This window comes from Chelonoidis abingdonii, chromosome 1 (assembly GCF_003597395.2).
Source record: "Chelonoidis abingdonii isolate Lonesome George chromosome 1, CheloAbing_2.0, whole genome shotgun sequence".
Lineage (NCBI taxonomy): Eukaryota > Metazoa > Chordata > Testudines > Testudinidae > Chelonoidis > Chelonoidis abingdonii.
The window spans coordinates 92156928-92176274 of NC_133769.1; the positions used below are offsets into that span (position 1 = coordinate 92156928).

Below are 19347 nucleotides of genomic sequence, written 5' to 3' on the forward strand. Positions count from 1 at the left end.
TTAATGATGTTAAACTGAGCTGGTCACATTTTTTAGAAGTTGTTTCTTATTTGTTGCAGTTGTATGAAAAAGTTGCTCTTCTTCTGACAAATTTAGGTAAGTGGTGATAAATATAAAACTGGAATACTATTTTATTGATTTTTGATCATACTTCAGCTATCGCTTCATTTTAAATACTGAATGTCAAGTTTCAGAGTGGTAGCCGTGTTAGTCTGTAGCAGCAAAAACAATGAGGAGTCCTTGTGGCACCTTGGAGACTAACAAGTTTATTTGGGCATAAGCTTTTGAAAGCTTATGCTCGAATACATTTGTTAGTCTCTAAGGTGCTACAAGGACTCCTCGTTGTTAATACTGAGTGTGAAATCCTAGCTCCATTGAAGCCAACTGGAGTTTTGCCATTGACTTCACTAGGTGCAGGATTTCTCCCTGAATCAATATCCCTGTCATATTTGCAAAATGCTGCCTAGATTAAAATAATGCATGTTTTTTAAATATTGTACTGTGTTTCTAATCACGTTTATAACTGTGTTTATAGTTTTTCAAAATATCTATCAATACGACATTTAATTTCAAGCCTCACCTTAAAACCTGATTGTTGCCTAATAACAAGCAAATTGCTCTCTTCCCCGTCCTCTCCCAGCTACATCCAGCCTGATTCCTAGCTGAGCTTTAATTTGTAGATACTATAGAAATGAAGCTCTGATCTGAGCTGCTGCAGCTGGGAGAGGACAAGGGAAATCTCCGTTTTCAGTATTAACTTTTATTTTATTACATAACTGTGCATGATGCTTTACAGACAAATTAAAGTCATGAGACCAGATCCTTAACTTGTGTAACCTGTCAGAGCTCAGTTGAAGCCCATGGAGCTATGACAGTTTACACCTGCTGAAGATCTGGCCCATGATTCCTGTCCTAAATATCTTAAATGCTAAGGACTCAGCTGAGCATATGCTGACCATAGGGCCTGATTTTCAGAGATGTTGCCTACCCACAACTTCTGTCAGCTTCAGCTAGTATTGTGGGCACTCGGCACTTCTGAAAATCTGGCCCATAGTGTGTATTACTGTGATTACTCCTATTGAAGTCTATGGGGCTACTCAGAATGGTAAATACCATGCCCATTACTGGCAAGCATTTGCAGGAGTGGGCCAGTTGTGCAGATATAGCACAAGAAGTGTTGACTGTTTTAAATCTAGTCTTGAGCACTGCTTAGAATGGGAATCAAGGGTCCAGATATTGTGGCTCAAGCTCCCCCCTTCCTTCCTTATTTTTCCACCTGTTTCAGTGCATTTTGTCAAAATCCTAGATTGTGAGCTCTCTGGAGCAGCGATTGTGTTTGTTAGTTGTTTGTTTAGTGTCTAGTACAGTGCTATCCTGAGGCCTGTAGAGGTTCCCTGCATGCTACAGCAATAGAAGTAATTAAAAAGAACCATGAAGAAAGCATTTCTTTCAGTTGTGTGTGAAGTCCGCTTCAAGTTGAGAATATATCATGCCGCATATTAGTGTGCATTCTGCCATCTAATTGTAGTAGACTACAGAAATGAAAACAACAGAAGAGAAGCTGAGTTTATAGCACATGGATGAATCCAGGAGTTGTCTATTTTTGTCCAAATGAAGGAAATTGAATGTGTGTGTGTGTTACCTCTAGCAAACTGGCAAACCATTTCTTACAATCTGTAATCTCGCATAGCCAGCTATAAAACGTCAGATGAGGTTGGTAAGAGTTTTTACAAACCCACTTGCTGTGGATTATTTTTTTATACAAATTCTACTGTCATCTTATAAATTGAGACCAGCAGGCAGCTTTTCCATCTCTAAAAAGTGCCTGCAGTCCTCAGTGTAGTAAAACTGCTAATCTGATTAAACCTCTCAAACTCTGTTTTCTTTATTCACAGAGCAGCCTCGAACTGAGTCTGAGTGGGAGAATAGCTTCACTTTGAAAATGTTTCTTTTCCAATTTGTCAATCTGAACAGCTCTACCTTTTATATAGCATTCTTCTTGGGAAGGTAAGAATCAGTATCTGTTCAGTCTTTGTGCTTGCGATAGAGAGCAAAGAAGAAAATGATATTGCCATTAATGAAACAAAATGGGCCCATATGGTCATGCTTGCTCAATTGCAAAGTCCAAGTTAGCAAAGGAAAAAAGGTTAAAGTTTAGATTTTCCTTTAAAAAGGTTAGAAATGTAATATACAGTTCCCATTCTCAGACATTTCCTTAATACTAAGTTCTAAAAATTCCACTGCAGAGAACTGATGTCTTCAGCTAGAACATTTGCAGGTCACTTTGCTCTGCTTTTTATATGGATAATTTGTACAGATAGAAGAAGAACTTAACGTTTTGTCATTTCATCTCTGTCTCCTGAAATCTAAGTAACTTTTGGTTCACATGATGTATACTTTGGCCAGTTTGCAGCAAATTCATAATTATTACAAGTGATGGAATTTGCTTTTTTGCTGAAAATAAGAGAAATCTTTGCATGTCTGTTCCTGTTTGTTCCCCACAGAAATCAGAAAGGCATGTGAGCAGATCTGAATGACCCATTAGTATGAGTTGTTTGCATCTGGATATCTGAGCGAATCATTTGAGTGAATACATAGTGTAACTGTGAAAAATTTGCACCCTGGGTGAAAACATGTTTTCACTGGATTCACAGAAAGTGTGACACGGATTTTTTCATTATATCAAAAGGAAGTGGACCAGGCGGGGTTTTTGCATTTCATGGTCTCTTTCCAGCCAGTAATAACACATTCTAAAGCAGTTCAAAATGGAGCTTCAAAGCAAAATTCTCTTGACAGTGTTACTCAGTCTTGATATTCTGCTCTTCCCACCTGCTGAAGATCAGAGAATGAACTATCCAGTATTAGAATGTAGGCATTTAGCTAAAGCACAGATGAAAGTTTGCTTAGCTCTTAACATAAATGATATTAGCGATCCTTCAAATCATTCTGCATAATTACATCTTTAATATTTAAATCAATCCTGTTTGGGGGAAATGGAGTTAAAACAACTATGTTGAGCTTTTTCCTAAGATTCTGATCAGAGATCTAGTAAGAAATAGCTGATGTTTGCTCTTATGTTGAAGATTTACAGGACACCCTGGTGCCTACTTGAGGCTGATAAACAGGTGGAGACTGGAAGAGGTGAGTATTCTGTAACTCTCAGGCTTTTAGAGGCAAATTCTGCATCCGTTGTAGAATCTGATTGAAGCCCATGGATGGCACAGGATGTGAGCAAGGGCAGACTCTGGCCGCCTGCTTAGTTTATTTTGAATGTATCATTGAGTTTCCAGGAGCTCTCTGACAGGTCACCATTGACTGAATTCCTCTTCACCTGCTTCAGAAAGACATTTCCATACTGATAACATGTTTTTTAAACCTTAACTTTTGGGGTCTATGTATCATATTTGGGTGACATTAATATATGGCCTCAACTTGATTTTTTTTTTAAAAAAAACATAGAAACGAATATCAGACGCTTTCTATTGTTCATCCTCAATATGAATCAACTAAGCTATGAATCTAGGTCCTTTTCCACCTCTAAAATACGCTTTTCCACTCAGTTAAAAAATTATGAGGTCTAGTTCTTATTGCATTACTGACCTGAAGTCTCGAATTTGAAGCAAACAAAATCCACTCAGAAAAAATCAAAGCAACTAAGCAAGCTTCCCAGAAGTAATAGTAATCAATGCTTACAGAATATAATGGTGAGGCATGAGGGGGGCTGGATTTGCAATTCATACAAAAACCAATTCCATTTTTTGTAACTATATTCAGGATTCAAAAATCGCTGATGGATATTGTAAACAAACAGTTGGCAGCCTGTGAATAAGTTGGTATCTTACATTAATATTTGATCACCCAAGTCACATGGTTTTGTCCCTGTTTTTTAGCTGAATGACACACATGAATGACAAATGGCAAACCTTGAGTCAGGGGTTGCATGCTGGCAGAATGAATTCATGATCACTTCCAGATCCTCCACCCACTGGCCTTAATAGAGGTTATTCAAATACTTGTGAATAATGACTAGCGTGATCCTACAATTGACAACAAACGTTCTTAATGCAAGTTGCTTATTCACTCAGTTTTTTTATTATTATTTGAGCAGCTGTACAGTCCAGGGAACAAAAAAAAGTCATAGGTGGACAGATGGAAAGTCAATGTTCTCCAAAATGTAGCCAAAGCAAACCTGTGTGTGTGTTTGAAATAAGTGAGCTAGCTGATATATTCCTTGATAGTTCAGCAAACGCCTTTCTCAAGTTGGGCTGCAAAAGACAATGTCTGGCAAAAAGTATTATTCTTTCCAATATAGGGAGCCCATTCATATCAATTATATCTATGACAGACCTTATTTAGGATTTAGGCTAGATGACCCTTGCAGTTCCTTCTATCCCTGTAGTTCTATGATTCTATATACACATGGTAAGAATATAATATCGAGATATACATCAAAAACAACTTCTGACCAGCCCTTAACTGAAACCAGGGGTAAGGACATTGGACAAGGGGATCTCAGTAGGACAAAATCAATGGCCAAATTCAGGCCTATTGTAAGCAAGTGAAACACCATTGACTTTGATAGAGTTGCTCCAGCTTACCCTAGGGCTGAGTTTACTCATGTGACTAGCTCCTGTCAAAATGTAAAGATGATGTTAAACCAAAAGAGGGATTATCTACTTTCTCTGTTTACTTTAATTTAACTTCCTTACAATGCTGAGTGGGGTTGATTTTTAAAAAAAAAATCTATTTGCCAACCATGTTGACTTAAGGTAGGCTTCAGTGAAGTCTATAGAGAAGAATAAACAGGAAAATGTCAGCTCATTGTACAATGGAAAACAGTTCCCATCAGAAGGTCACCATACGAATTATTGTGAAGTTTTTCTCTACTGAAATGAAACTGGACTATTTCTGTATCAGAGAAATTATTCTGTTCTGTCAATACTGTGCACAATGTCCACTGATTCGGCTTTGATACCCCTGTTTATGTCAGGATAGTCAATGGTGCAAAATGTTGGTCTGAAGACAGTAAGGACTAATCAGTGCAGCGAGTTCTCAGACCTCTCTGCTTCTTACAATGATTGATTAAAGTATATGGAGCTACACCAATTTACAACAGCTGAGCATTCAGCCCAAGTCAAACCCAAATCACTCCAGATTGAACCAGGAAGAAAAAATGGCAAGACGACATTTGATATCCAGAGTCTTAAATATCTCCTAACAAGACAATAACTTTAAGGGATCCATTGGGTCAAATAAATGTACAAATACTGCATTTTAGGAGTAAACTAACTGCCTGAGGTCTAAACAGGAATTTCATCCCCATTCCTTACAACATATGCTGCCTGATCCAAAACCTACTGAAGTCCGTAGAAAAACTCCTATTCTTATAGGCTTTCCATCAGACCCATACAGAATTACACTGTGGGCTATTGTGGCCACTGGGTTGCCTTCATCCTAAGCATCTGGTTCTAGCCAAGCAGGATGCTAGAGACTGGACTTAAAGGACTAGTGATGTGACTTACCTTCTCCTTTGGGTTTACATTAAAATAGTAAAATTGAAAGTTCCTTTAAAAGTTTTATAAATTACCATACATTCATTTAATCTTTTGGAGTTGAAGAAATGAATAAGAATTATTTCTGTTTCTTTAAACCGCTCAATTTTTTATTTACTCTGCAGTGCCACCCTAGTGGATGCCTTATTGATCTCTGTATGCAAATGGGTATTATAATGGTGCTAAAGCAGACCTGGAATAATTTCATGGAACTGGGCTACCCGTAAGTAAATATACTGCCTACCTTTACAAAGGTCACCAGAAAAATATTATTTTCATTATTACCTTCTAATTTTCTTAAATAGGAGAAGAATACAACAGTAATTATAGTATCACACAAACACAGTGGAGAACTTCTCAGATATTTCCAGATAGTGTTATTTACATAGAACAAAGTCTACAGAAATGAAAATAATATAAATATATATACACATTATTAGAAACTATTTCATTTTCTGAAGTTGTGGTACTTTCCAATTTAAAAAAAATCTGTTTCTGTACCACTGCTCTATTCCCTACGCTGAAATGTTGGATACATGCTTTTTAGTCTATACCATTAAGTTCTAGTTAGATTTCTTCTTGTTGGATGACATAGGATACCTGCAGGGAGAGGTGTGAGCCAGAAAAAGTGAACTGCTTGCACATAGGCAATCAGAAATGTGCAAGTAGACAAACTTACTGACCTGACCACGTTTTACTGACAATGTATACAGTAACACTAGGCTTTGTTCAAGCTAAAAGGGACTACTGTTATTTCATTTAATGGTGCATGGGTTTAATATTTAATGGATTGCTATAGACAATTGGAAATACAGATCAGTGGAGTGGCAGGCCACTGGGGGCAAATTAGCAAGTGAGGGAAATCAGCACTGTAAATATTTGTACCCTTGCAAAGTACCATTGTTCACATCAATTTGCCTTGCTGCAGAAACCACAGCAGGGTTAGTGCAACCTAACGGAGATTTCAGTCTCTGGGGCTACAGAAGCCACATCACATTCACAGCAATTCTTTTAAGCAGCCTTAGCCCTTGCTAAACAGAACCATGTAGACTTTTGAGTAAATTGCCCCAAAACACTACTTACTTGGCAAGCAAGGTGTTGAGTGCTCTCTTCTTTCCTTCTGTTTCACACTTCTCTCCTCCTCAGCATGCCACGATGCTGTAGCAAACAGTCACATTCAGCCCTAATTTGAGGAATTACTGTAGTTAGAAAAAACAGCAGCAACTTTGTTGCTTCTCTTTCCACTCCCTGCTTCTTTTGTCAGTTTTTAACACTCTAGTTCAATCTTTCTGGCACCCATTAACAAGCATCTTGAAACCTAATGAAAAGCCGAGAGGGAGATCACAGAAGAGGCGAGCTGGAGATGGGAAGAGATCAGTTTAAAAGGGTGGGAGATTTAATAGAAGTAATGCACAGATGCTGGAACTAGAGGTTTGGGGGGGCGGGGTGCTACAACTCCCCTGGGCTTTAAGTGGTTTCCATCATATACGGGGTTTACAGTTTGGTTCAATGGCTCTCAGCACCCCCACTATACAAGCTGTTCCAGTAGTGTCTGTTTGACATAAAGTTGGTGCCTCCACTTTAGGGTTCCAGCACAAAGTTGAGGCAGTGTGAGGAGTTTGCACAGCTGGTACCTGTTCCAGGGACAGAGGCATTCAGTCTCTAGTGCCACTGCTCCCTCCCTCTATCCCCGTGAATCCCCAGCAGACATGAACCTCTCCTTTTTCTGCCAAACAGCCTAGCTAGGAGTTTTAAATGCCAAATTGTGTCTGGCCCTGCTTGGGTTCCCAAAGGGTTCAGGGAAGATCCTCTGCCCCTTCTGTACAGAGGCCAGCTACAGCTACAGGCAATGCAGCCATTGTGCTAGGGCTGATGGAGGTGGAAGCATCCCCGAAGGGCGCTCACCAATGAGAGGAGTCAGGTGCCAGAGAGCTCCCACTCCAGCATGTGCTCCCTCAGAGCCCTTGGAGGAAATCTGGGTGAGTCAGGGCCTCTTGCAAAAATTCTTGTTTCTATATGATTTTTATAATGGGAACTGGAAAGTAGCCTGTCATGACTCTCACTGAGGTGTGACACATTAACTTGGGTTTTGAATTTTTCTGCTATTTCTGTCAGAGAGCTTTAGGAACCAGACAACAGAGAGTGGCACTGACATGCTGCAGAATTCTAGGGGGCCTGGAGGATAACCAGTTTATGCTGTAATGGTTACATGCTTTGACACACACAATCAAGGCGAAGGCATGAAGCTCAAGTGATGCTTCAGCTTTATCTGAAGATCACTCTTTGCAGAAGCTCAGCATGATCCGTGTGGAGTTTTCCCAAGCTAACATCAGCAATGTGTGGTGGGATTGAGGGGGAGGGACAGCACAAGGAAATGGTGGAAAGACCCAGAATAGTTTGGGGAACTATTAGTGAAGTTAGTGAAGTGACAGAGAGACTGTCACATTCAAAACTGAAGTCAAATCTTCAGCTGAAGATTTCTAGCTGATCTAAAAGCGTAAGTCAGTTCTGTTCCCTTGTCCCAAACTCAATCCCATGTACTGGAGAAGTCATATTTCAGAATAAATGTGCAAATCATTAGGAAATTATGTATAAATTATTGATTGGTTGGGGGACAGGAACTTACTTTTAAAGAGAAAACAAAGCATATGTACAGATGCAAGCCAGACTACCCTGTTTTAACTTTTTACATCAACTGCTATTCCAGTGACAACAGTATGTCCACAATCATTAGCCTGCCCACTTGTTTCTGCCCATTCTATTACTGAACATTCAGTTCCAGAGGACACATTTCCATTCAAAAAGAACCATACATCTCCCTTCTTAGCTCTGATTGACTCGAGCAATTTGCCATTCTAGGCAGGGACGAACATCTGTATCTGATGGACAATCCAGGAACTTTTCCCCATTTTAGGGATAAAGGATAGTATTCTGTGCTACCAGCCACATCTGTTACTGATATCAAATGCTCTCATACATTGATACATTGACTTTACAAAATACATTGTCTAGTCCAGCCCAGCCTCTCTCTCTCTCATTATTAATAAGTAATCAAACAAAACTTGCTAATCGGTCCTCTAATACAGCTAACGCTCAGAGAATGGAATAGATAAAGGGGTGGTCCCATGTGTCTTCAGAATCTCACATACCTCTGTTGCTAATTGGGACTTGGTAGCCAATAATAGATTCAGCCCCATACTAAGATTCTTCCACCTGCAGTTTGCACATGCACAGTAAATTTCTATGTAGTTACTTAGCCGGTGTTAAAGCTTCTAATTTAAAATCCTGAATAACCAATAAATGGGTGTTCACAATTTATTTGAATATGCAGGTTAATTCAGAACTGGTGGACCAGGAGAAAATTACATCAAGAACATGGCTCACAGAGAAAAACAAGCTTCCCACAGTGGGAAAAGGACTACAATCTTCAGCCTATGAATGCTTATGGACTCTTTGATGAATACCTAGAAATGAGTAGGAAAACGTTCTGATTTTACTCTTATGCTAGATTTTAAAACAATTTTTTGTTTTTTTTTTAAAGCCCAGAGGGCTGAATTGTTCATTTAAAAACTTCAAAGTACTGCTGTCTGAAACTAAAGAGACTGCAGAATGATTTCCATTATCACAGGTCAGGTGAGGAATGGGAGTAAAATGTTAACCAAACCCAGGCAATATTTCTTATAGTGCCACATCTGATGTACTAAACTCCCATTTGTGAAATGTTTTATCTGCTTAGCTGACTTCATGGAAAGAGGGATATTCTCTAAATTGCAGCCTCAGAATTCTTATTCCCTCAACTGTATAATTTCTTGTCATTATTCCTTATAAAGCAAATTCTACTGAACCCCGATAAGGTCTTCATGTCAAAGCACTTACTTTTCAGATATCTAGCATGTGACTGTATGATGGGGTATATTTACTAACTAATATTTACAAAATTGATTGCTTCTAAGAAACACTGCTTTCTCTCGCGGGAACCAAACATAAAATGAATGAAAGGCAAAGGACTTTTGCCTTACTTGACTGAATTGCACATGTAGTGGATAGAGCCCTCTCTTGACTGGTGCTATTCCACTGAAATTAAGGAGAGCTGTGTGAGATCAGCTACTCTGAGAAACAGGCCCTAAACAGTTATGTCAACTGTAGAAAGGCCTGCTCTGCTCTTGCCTTTTTGTGCCACAGAAAACGGCTCAGACTTTTATTGATTGTGTATCCACTATGCCATTTATCTGAGTTCCTTCCACCAACAACTTTACAAACCCATGCAACAGTACTAGTTACAATAGCCTCTGTGCTTTAGGCCCTCAGGACCTGAAAGAAGCTGAGGTCTTCCTTCCCTAAAGCATCTGTGAGGCTGGATTCAGCTTGCCCTGTTACTTCTCCTTTCTATGCCTCCTTATCAGTCTTGAGCTGATTGGGCTAATTGGCTTATTAGTTCCCCCAGACCACCTGTTTGCTTAGCTAATTACCTTTAATTACCCTAATCAGCTTCTTCTTGTGGAACTAGTGAGTGTCAGGATGCAGGCTCACCTGTTAACTCCCTACACTCTGTTGCATCAATGTTTTCAAAATGTAGACACCTAAATAGAAGTGGCCTAATTTTGGAGGTGCTGAAGTTTAAAAAAATAAATAAATAAAATAAAATCAGTTAGATCACAAAACAGCTCTAAAAAAAAGCTTTTGTGTCTCAATAGCAAAGAGCACAGATATGGTTCTCAGAGCTCTCAGGAGATTAAATCATTTGTTCTCTCACCCTAGTGTTGAACTTTTGGAAAAAGAATTGCCCTATTGATACCACTAGCATCACAGAGTGATAATATGGTACTTCATAGTGAGCAAGTTTACTAGCTACATGGCATCTCAGTAGCCTGGCATTTTGGATAAGATCTTGAAAGCAAATACAGTATTGAAAATACTAACCTTTTATTTCTTTTCCCAGTTCTTCAGTTTGGATTCACAACCATCTTTGTGGCAGCTTTTCCACTGGCACCACTTCTGGCCTTACTTAACAATATTATTGAAATCCGGCTTGATGCATACAAATTTGTCACACAGTGGAGACGGCCATTAGCCTCAAGAGCCAAAGATATAGGTGAGCTGCTTATGTGTCTCCTTTTAAAGACAAAGCACTGATCATTTGGTGAACCCAATGACTTTAAATTAAAGCTACAAATCATTAATGGCTTTACCTTTGACTCCCATCCTCTTTCTCATTATATAAAATAATGCACAATCTTGGCTCCTAAAAACAAAAGGTGTAAACATTCAACACTGGTTTATTTTTATCACCTAATAATCCAAATTGGAAAATAGGTTTTTAATGACTTGGTGGATGACTTAGCAGTCCAGATTTTTAAACTAAGTGTTCAGTGATCTCTGCTGGGTTTTCTTTTGGTGGATGCACTTTCTCAGTAGTACACGCAGCTGCTCACTTTGAATATAATAGTGAGTTAGAGAAATTTTTTAAAATGATGCAAATTGAAGTAATTTCCATCTCGGAGAAGCTTCGCACAGTTTCTACTCATACAGCCAAAAGTAGTTTTCCCTTTGCCTGTTTGAGAAAACTAGACTCATGTCTACAAAGGTCTTTGAAGTGCTGAGAATATTGCAAACTTTCCAGGACTGACTAAAGCAGAGGTGGGCAAACTTTTTGGCCTTAGGGCCGCATCGGGTTCCGTAAATTGTATGGAGGGCCGGTTAGGGGAGAGGGTCATGGCCTGGACCTCCTCTCAAATCTCCCCCTTCCCCCCCAGGACTCCTGCCCCATCCAACCCCCCTGTTCTCTGACGGCCCCTCTGAGACCCCTACCCCATCCAGACACCCTTGCTCCCTGTCCCCTGACTGCCCCCAGAACTCCTGCCCCTGACTTCCCCCTGCTGCCACATCCAACCCGGCTCCTTCCTGACTGCCCCCCAGGACTGCTTCCCCCATTCAACTCCATTTCCCTCCTGACCACCATCCACACCCCTGCCCCCTGACCATCACTCCAACTCCTCTGCCCTCTATCAACCCCCCCTGCTCCCTAGTCTCTTACCACGCTGCTTGGAACACGGTGGCTGGCAGTGCTACAGCCACACCGCCCGGCTAGAGCCAGGCCACACTGCCGCCACTGCCACCACACAGCACAGAGACCAGGTCAGGCTGGGCAATGCAGCTGCGCTGCCCCAGCAGCTCGCAGCCCCACCTCCCAGGGCATTGTGCCAGCGGCAGAGTGAGCGAGCTGAGGCTCTGGGGGTGGGAGAACAGCAGGGGAGAGGCCAGGGGCTAGCCTCCTGGGCCAGGAGCTTGGAGGCTAGGCAGGATGGTCCCGCGAGCTGGATGTGGCCCATGGGCCGTAGTTTGCCCACCCCTGGACTAAAGGATAGGGGACTCCACCTACTGGCTAAATCTCCTCAGAGTGGCTAGTCTCTAGCTGGCTGATGGTAATAAAAAATAATAATAAAACATGATCTTTTCACATTCTTACAATTCCATCATGTTTATCATTTTAAAAAGTAATTTGAATAATAGTGATTTAGGAAACATCCATTTGGGACCAGATTCTGACCCCCTTATTCATAGTGAATATCACCTTATTCCAATCCCAATTCAGCAAAGTATTTCAGCATGTGCTCAAGTGTTTTGCTGAATCAGGGCCTCTAGGAACAGTTGGCTTCAGTGGGACTGCTAGCAAAGTAAGATGTAACTAAGCTTGGGTAAAGGTATGGGACTCTGGTTTTTTGAGTGCTCTATCTTCAATGTGAAAGATTGTGAAACCTGTCCTAAGTGACAGGAAAGGAATGTAAGTCACCAGTTGCTTGGTAGGGGTGGTTTTCTAATAATGGATAAGCAAAATTGTACTCATAGCATTTAAAGTTTCAGATGCTTTCTTAAATCAGGTTGCCTAAGACAAATAGTCTTCTACAGATTTCAGTGTAGAATCCAAGAATTCTTGGATTGTCTCATTATCTTTTGGGGAATATTGTACTGGTGTGTACCTCTAGTAATGGTTTGGTCCATGGTTTTTATTAATCGTAAATATTTTCCCATCATCCCTAACCAAAACAATCATAAGTGTTAAACATAGGTGAGTTCTTTACATCATACACTTTTCTTCTTTGATTCCCATCTGTCAGCTCAAGAGTAACAAAGGGTCTGAATGAAGTATTTCAACCACTTTCTTGTACCAGCTTCACAGTTTTATTCAACTTTCATACACATAACTTATTAATTACTGTAGTTTAACAAAGACTCTTGCCCAAAGAAGAAACACTTTTTTTTTGCACTATAATGGATCAAACTTTAAAAAAAAAAAAAAAAAGAAACCTTCAGTCTTGTCTTATTAAGTTCCATGAAAGTTCTCCTAATGACTTTCACTGTGTGCACAGCCCTCTTAATGAAACTATGAACATTAGAGAAGATAAAAGGCACTCACAGTGCAGGAGTGCTTTGATTTTTGCTACTTTGTAAAAGTATTTTAAAGCCGGATAAGCAATGACAGCTCTCTTCCATCGTAGGCATGGAACCTCAGGAAGAACAACTATATCAATGTTCTTGGCTAAGATTCATGCCCTACCATTCATGCATGATGAACATACATGGTGGCTTGGCTAGCTATATTCATGCTCATTTGCTGGCATGGCATTTTGCCTGCTCACCAATTGGAAGACCTCACTCTAGTACAGGGGTCAGCAACCTCTGGCACGCGGCCTGCCAGGGCAAGCACCTGGCGGGCCGGGTCAGTTTGTTTACCTGCTGCGTCGGCAGGATCGGCCAATCGCGGCTCCCACTGGCCATGGTTCGCCGTCCCAGGCCAATGGGGGCGGTGGGAAGCAGCGGGGGTGAGGGATATGCTGGCCTTGGGTTCCTGCCACCCCCATTGGCCTGGAACGGCGAACCTGCCAATGCAGCAGGTAAACAAACTGGCCCGGCCCCCCAGAGTGCTCACCCTGGCGAGCTGCCTGCCAGAGATTGCCAGCCCCTGCAGTCTAGTATCATGTAATGATGGGTTCATACTGGCAGCCTGCATATCATTGCAAGCACCATTGCTTCCTCAGGAAATAATCCAGCTGTGACATTATCTAGTGCTAGACCCACATGTCTCCTTATATTCAAATACACATGTTGATGCTTGCATGGCTCAGAAAGGAATGTGCTAACTGACTGAGATAGGAAAAGCCAAGAATTCCCAGGCACAGTTGCATGCAATATTTAAACTACTTTGATAATTGTCTTCCCTGAAACTAATGAAACGTTTTCTATATTGGATAGGAATCTGGTATGGAATTCTGGAAGGCATTGGAATTCTTTCTGTTATCACAAATGCATTTGTTGTAGCTGTGACTTCAGATTTCATCCCTCGACTCGTTTATGCTTACAAATATGGACCTTGTGCAGGCCAAGGAGAAGCTGGACAAAAGTAGGCTTTCTTTAGGAAAATGTTAATGTGCATGAAAATCTCTATTTCCTTGAAACATAAATAGCATTACTGTCTCCATATTTACAGATTCCACTAACAAGAATGTACTCCAGATTGCACTACCACAGTAAATAATACTTTGAGACTCAATAATACAGTCTGTGAGTAGCTGGGATTTATGATCTTAACTCAGTGGAAAAGTTCTGGATCAGTTATAGAAGGTTCAGTGGCTACAATAACATGTTATGATCATAATCAATATATTGGCCCAGATCACTAGCTGGTGTACCTTGTAAATGTGTAGTCAAAGAAGCAATACTATTTTCACCAGCTGAGGAGCTGGGCTATCATGTGTAGCTTATTCACTAAACCTCTTTCTGCTGATGTAGGATTTTACAAGTATTAATCCAAGAAAAGTGCAGAGTCTAATCAGAAGAGGCAACTCCAGCTTCAGCAGGCAAACTATAATTACTGAGCAAAATAACATCTGGATTGCTTTTTAAAAAGACAGTGCTCTTATATTAGGGCTTTTGAGAGGCAGTCCTGAATTAAGTCCACGCTATTCCTGTGCATTTTCATTCCAGTGTTGATAAACACTAAATTACAATAGTGTGTGCGCTATTGCCCTGCAACTGGGCATAATTTAATTTGAATGGCATCTTCTAAAATCTAGTGTGCTACAGTGGGGATGGTGGGGGGAAACCTTGAATGAAATCATTGGTTTCACCCAACCCAGCGGAACCCCAAATGTTCAAAATTTGCTCATAAGCCTCTAGCCACTCTGGCAATAAGTGCTGCATTACACTAAAAGCAATAAACTAAGCAAGCTAAGCAATACGTAGCAACAGTTAGCTTGCATCTCCTATCAGATATAAATATTCCACTTCATAGCTTTATTTTCCCTCCCAGATACAGAGAAGGGGATTCTTTTTGTTGTTGCTTTTAGCCATATTTTGGATGCCAGTGTAGTCTATTCACACCAATGGAGACAGTTCATGATTGGCAATGCTACTTAACTCATTATACAGTTAAGGATTTAGCATTTTCATAGATGCTGGAAAAATTGTTCTGTCTGTTTCCAGAGAGAGTTGTAGAAAATCTTTCAGGTCTGATGATGATCATTGGTGGGCATATGCCTCCCCATGCTGCCATTGTGTTTACTCATAGAGCATTTAAATGGTGTCAGCTTTTTTTTCTGCTTTCTTAATTTCTTTCATACCACAGTCCCAGAAAATGCATTTTGAAATTACATTTGATAAGGAAGACAAGATAGTGCACTTGCTTTCAAATTAGTTCTGTTTAGAGACATTGGCCTGGCTTAAGGAATCAGATCTTAAACTGCTGTATTTTAAAGCCTTTCACACAGTTTTCCAGCAATACACTAAATAACGTAAAAGATCAAATCTAATTCCTCAGAAGAGACCAACTTGGCTAATGCCTTTCTATGGCAATATTGCATATGTAGTTAGTACATTGCCATCAAGATAGTAGAAAACTATTCTTAAATTCTACAGGAATAGATAGTTCCCTAAGTTCAAGGGCACCACAGGATATCTTAAGAGTTTGGTGAGGGAACGCATCAGAAAAATCGTGCAGGATGCGAAAGAAAACATTGTAATTAATTTCAGCTCTATAGCTGCTTTAAGTGTAGGTCTTGAGCCATAGCCAGCTGGAACTCTATTCAGGTACTAATCTGATGGAGACACAATTTCCCACAGAATTTAAGCTTACATTTGAAAAATAAACAACGAGTTTTACTGGTTGGGAAAAAACCTTCCAAACAAGAACCACCTTAGTCTGTTGCCAAACAATCCAAAACAATTACTTGGAGAGATGTGAACTGACTTGTTTGATAATTCTCAACCCTAATAATGATGATCTAAGGCACAGCCTAAATTAGGAAATTGGCCTCTAGCGAGGCGGTCTGGTTCCCAGCCACCCCAGAGAGGGACGAGTCCCTCCGGATGCCAAAGTGGACAGAGCCACTGGAGCCAGCACCTGCCCCCCAGAGCTCAAGGTGCAGGACAGGAAGTATAAAAGCCCAACCCCAGGGCTCAGAAGCTGCCTGGCCACCAGAGAGGCCGGACACTGGTGCCCTAGCTCCTGCTGGGGAGACTCCTGCCACCTGTGACCGCCTAGAGGACTGGCCATACCCGTTGAGGCTGGACGCCAACCAGATGCTGGAGAAGCCAGTAAGTCTACCGGGGAGAAGGGACCCAGAACAGCTGCCCACCTTACCGCTCACGGAGTATCCAGAGGAGCCCATGGTGCTTGATGCCATGGAAGACACCGACAGACGCAGGTACTGCTAGAGGGGGAGGTCGGATGTAGCCCGGGGGCAGCCGACTCTTGTCGGGCTGTGGCACACCCAGAGCTGATGTCAGTGTGTTGCGGCCAGGATCCCCACTGACACAGCAGCAGGTTGCCTGCCACTGTCAGGGCCCCGGGCTGGGACGCAGTGGAGTGGCGAGCCTGTGTCCCCCCTGCCACTCAACTCGTGGGTGGCAGTCTCCCCCCTCGCCCCGACGCTCAGGATCAGGAGCCTGGGTTTTGCTCTTGAACTGTTTGTTTGCCGCCCCGCCCTGACCCAGGGCCTGGGCTTCCTATTGAACTCTGTGCTCAGCCCCTGCCTGAGGGCCTGAGTGAGCCCTGAACTGTTTGTTTGCTGCCCACCCTGATCCAGGGCCGAGGCTTGTTACTGAACTATTTGCTCAGCCCCTGCCTGGGGGTCTGAGCCCTGAACTGTTTGTTTGCTGACCCGCCCTGACCCGGGCCTGGGCTTGTTACTGAACTCTGTGCTCAGCCCCTGTTTGAGGGCCTGAGCTCCCGACCAGGCACTTGCAGCCTGCCCTTATCCAGGGCCGCCAGTTACTGAACTATTTGCTCAGCCCCTGCCAGAGGGTCTGAGCCCTTGACTGTTTCCTGCCCCACCAGGCTAATTCGTCGACTCACTGGACTTGTGGCCACATCCTAAAATGGTTTTCAGGACGTAATCTTGTAAAACAGTTGAGGTTACACCAGGGTACTGGCTACAGCCTGCCAACATTGAGAGAACATAAAGCAGTGATTGAAAACCAGTTTAAAAATATTCTCAAGCCTGAGTAGCCTGGCTCGGAGGCCACCAGACTCACTTCAGACAATCTGCCGACTAGCTAACAGATGGTCACTATCAGTTTGTAATCACTGTCAACCTGGACTGGGTTTGGTTCACTGAATTAAGTCATTTAGGCTTGAGAATGGCTTTCATCTGTCGTTTTAAACAGATTAATTCACACAGGTCAGCACTGGCTGACACATCAGTACAACCTGAATAGTTTTTCAGATGGATGCCTGAAAAATATTTCAAAACAGAAGCCATTTTGTGGTGTAGAGGGGGATAAAAAAATCTCAATATTGTTCACTATTTCATTGCTGATCACTTCTGAAGAAACATTCAACTAATATGCTGATCCAGTATGACTGGATGTCACTGAAATTAGAGATGGAAAAGACATGGCACCTCAGCATATAAAAGGAATGGTAACATTGTAACACTCCTTTAGCCTCACCTTGAATTGGGGAGTGGGGAGGCAGCAGTTATGCAGACATGGCTGAGAATTCTGTTGACAGCTGTGATTGTCTTTCTCAGCCAATTGCAGAATTAAAGCCTCTTCAGCACCACTGTGCACCACACTGAATAATTTGGCTTGACCTGTATGCACGTGACTCATCCTCAACCAGCTTCATTCTTAATGATATTAGCAGTGAATTTGAACCAGCCAGGTGACACCTCCCAGAGCTCCTTTGCCAGACCTTATTACTATTGACCAACAGTTAGGAGCTAGTGTCTCTGAGCCATAAAGGAACATAGGAATTACCACACTGGCTTAGACTAGTGGCCCATTTTAGTGTGATATCTTGTATCTGATAGTGGCCAGGACTAGCTTTAAAGGAAGGTGCATGAAACCCCATGATGGGTTATGAAATAATCTGCCCACAAGGAGATGTTTCTTTCTAACCTCTATCAACTAGAGATTAGCTTATGCCAGGAAACATGGGTTTTATATTCCTTATTAAAATTATCATTGCTAATATAACTGAGTGTGTCAGTATTCAACAAATGTCTAATCCTTCTTTGAATCCTACTCTTGGCCTCAATGATATCTTGTGGCAATGAGTTCCATGGGTTAATTGTAAATGAGATTTCCTTTATCAGTTTTAAATCTATTGCCTTTCAACAGCATTGACTGTCCCCTTGTTCTTGTATTATGAGAGAGCGTAAATAGGAGGACTCAATTTATCTCCTCTGTGCCATTCATTATTTTGTGTATCTTTGTTGTGTTACCTCTCATTACTCTTCTAGCTAAACAGTCCCCATCTTTGTAATCTCCCCTAATACAGAAGCCTTTCAATGCCTCTAATCATTTTTGTTCCCCATCTCTTAACTCTTTTCTATTTCTGTTACATACATAACTTTTTAGATAGAGTGACCACAGTTAAACACGTTATGCCGCATTCAAATGTGATGTATGAGTGCAAGTGTGGGAGGGGGCAAATCTAAGTACTTGAAAGAAATCTAACTTAAATACAGGGTGAAACTAAATTGGTGCAGCATATACACAGATTGGGGAGGGAAGGAGAAGGTGTAAATTACACTAAATAAGGCTATCTGAGATTTACCTCTGTCTTCTGGGTCAGCTAATCTGCATTTTTAAGCATGCAAAAAGGGGATTTTGGTGTGAATTTGCTTTAACAAATTTTTGAAAAGTAATGTATGAGACAGCAGATTTGGGTTGAGGGACAGAGAAATTACCACAACGTGCTTTTCAAATATTAATAGGTATCACTGTTTAGGTATAGATTTAGGAAACCAGGGAGAGAAATGTCCTCCTAGATAGGATTTGTGTTAGAATGGGCTGAGTGTTCTGACTTCAGGGTTTCTTGTTCTTCAGGTGTATGGTAGGCTATGTTAATGCCAGTCTATCTGTATTTCTGGTGTCTGACTTTGAAAACCGTTCGGAACCAACATCTAATGGAAGTGAATTCTCTGGCTCACCATTAAAATATTGCAGGTAAGAATCTCACCAAAATATCCTTTTCTTTTTAAAAAATCACCAGGTGGAAGCATCATGCTAGAGTCTCTCTCTTTACTTGTTTTCAAAGTCTAAAAAATGAAATGAAAAATGCATTTTGTACATGTAAAAGGAATAAAAAATACAGGACACCACTTATCCTGTGCCTGTGAGTGGGGGGGTGCCCAATCTTCAGAGTAAGGAAGGCTGCCTTGGCAACTAGCCAGGATCTTAAAGGACCCTTGAAATTTGCATATAACATTTATTTCTAAAAAAAAGAACTAAAAGAACTGCCCACAAGCATAATATTTGCTTATCTTTCAATTTCCACTGACAGATTGTGGAG

The 19347-nt window shown here is 41.3% G+C and overlaps 1 protein-coding gene across 2 annotated transcripts in view; it reads left to right on the top strand.

Annotated features, from left to right (window-relative positions):
- The window catches only part of ANO4 (anoctamin 4), a 322747-nt gene that overhangs the window by 285444 nt on the left and 17956 nt on the right, over window positions 1-19347 (top strand). For both annotated transcript variants that reach the window (XM_075067279.1, XM_032788584.2), the window contains 8 exons: window positions 60-96; window positions 1896-2007; window positions 3084-3141; window positions 5678-5775; window positions 8884-9026; window positions 10492-10644; window positions 13803-13950; window positions 18882-19001. In XM_075067279.1, coding sequence (XP_074923380.1) covers window positions 60-96; window positions 1896-2007; window positions 3084-3141; window positions 5678-5775; window positions 8884-9026; window positions 10492-10644; window positions 13803-13950; window positions 18882-19001 — 869 coding nt within the window. The remainder of the gene's footprint in view (window positions 1-59; window positions 97-1895; window positions 2008-3083; window positions 3142-5677; window positions 5776-8883; window positions 9027-10491; window positions 10645-13802; window positions 13951-18881; window positions 19002-19347) is intronic.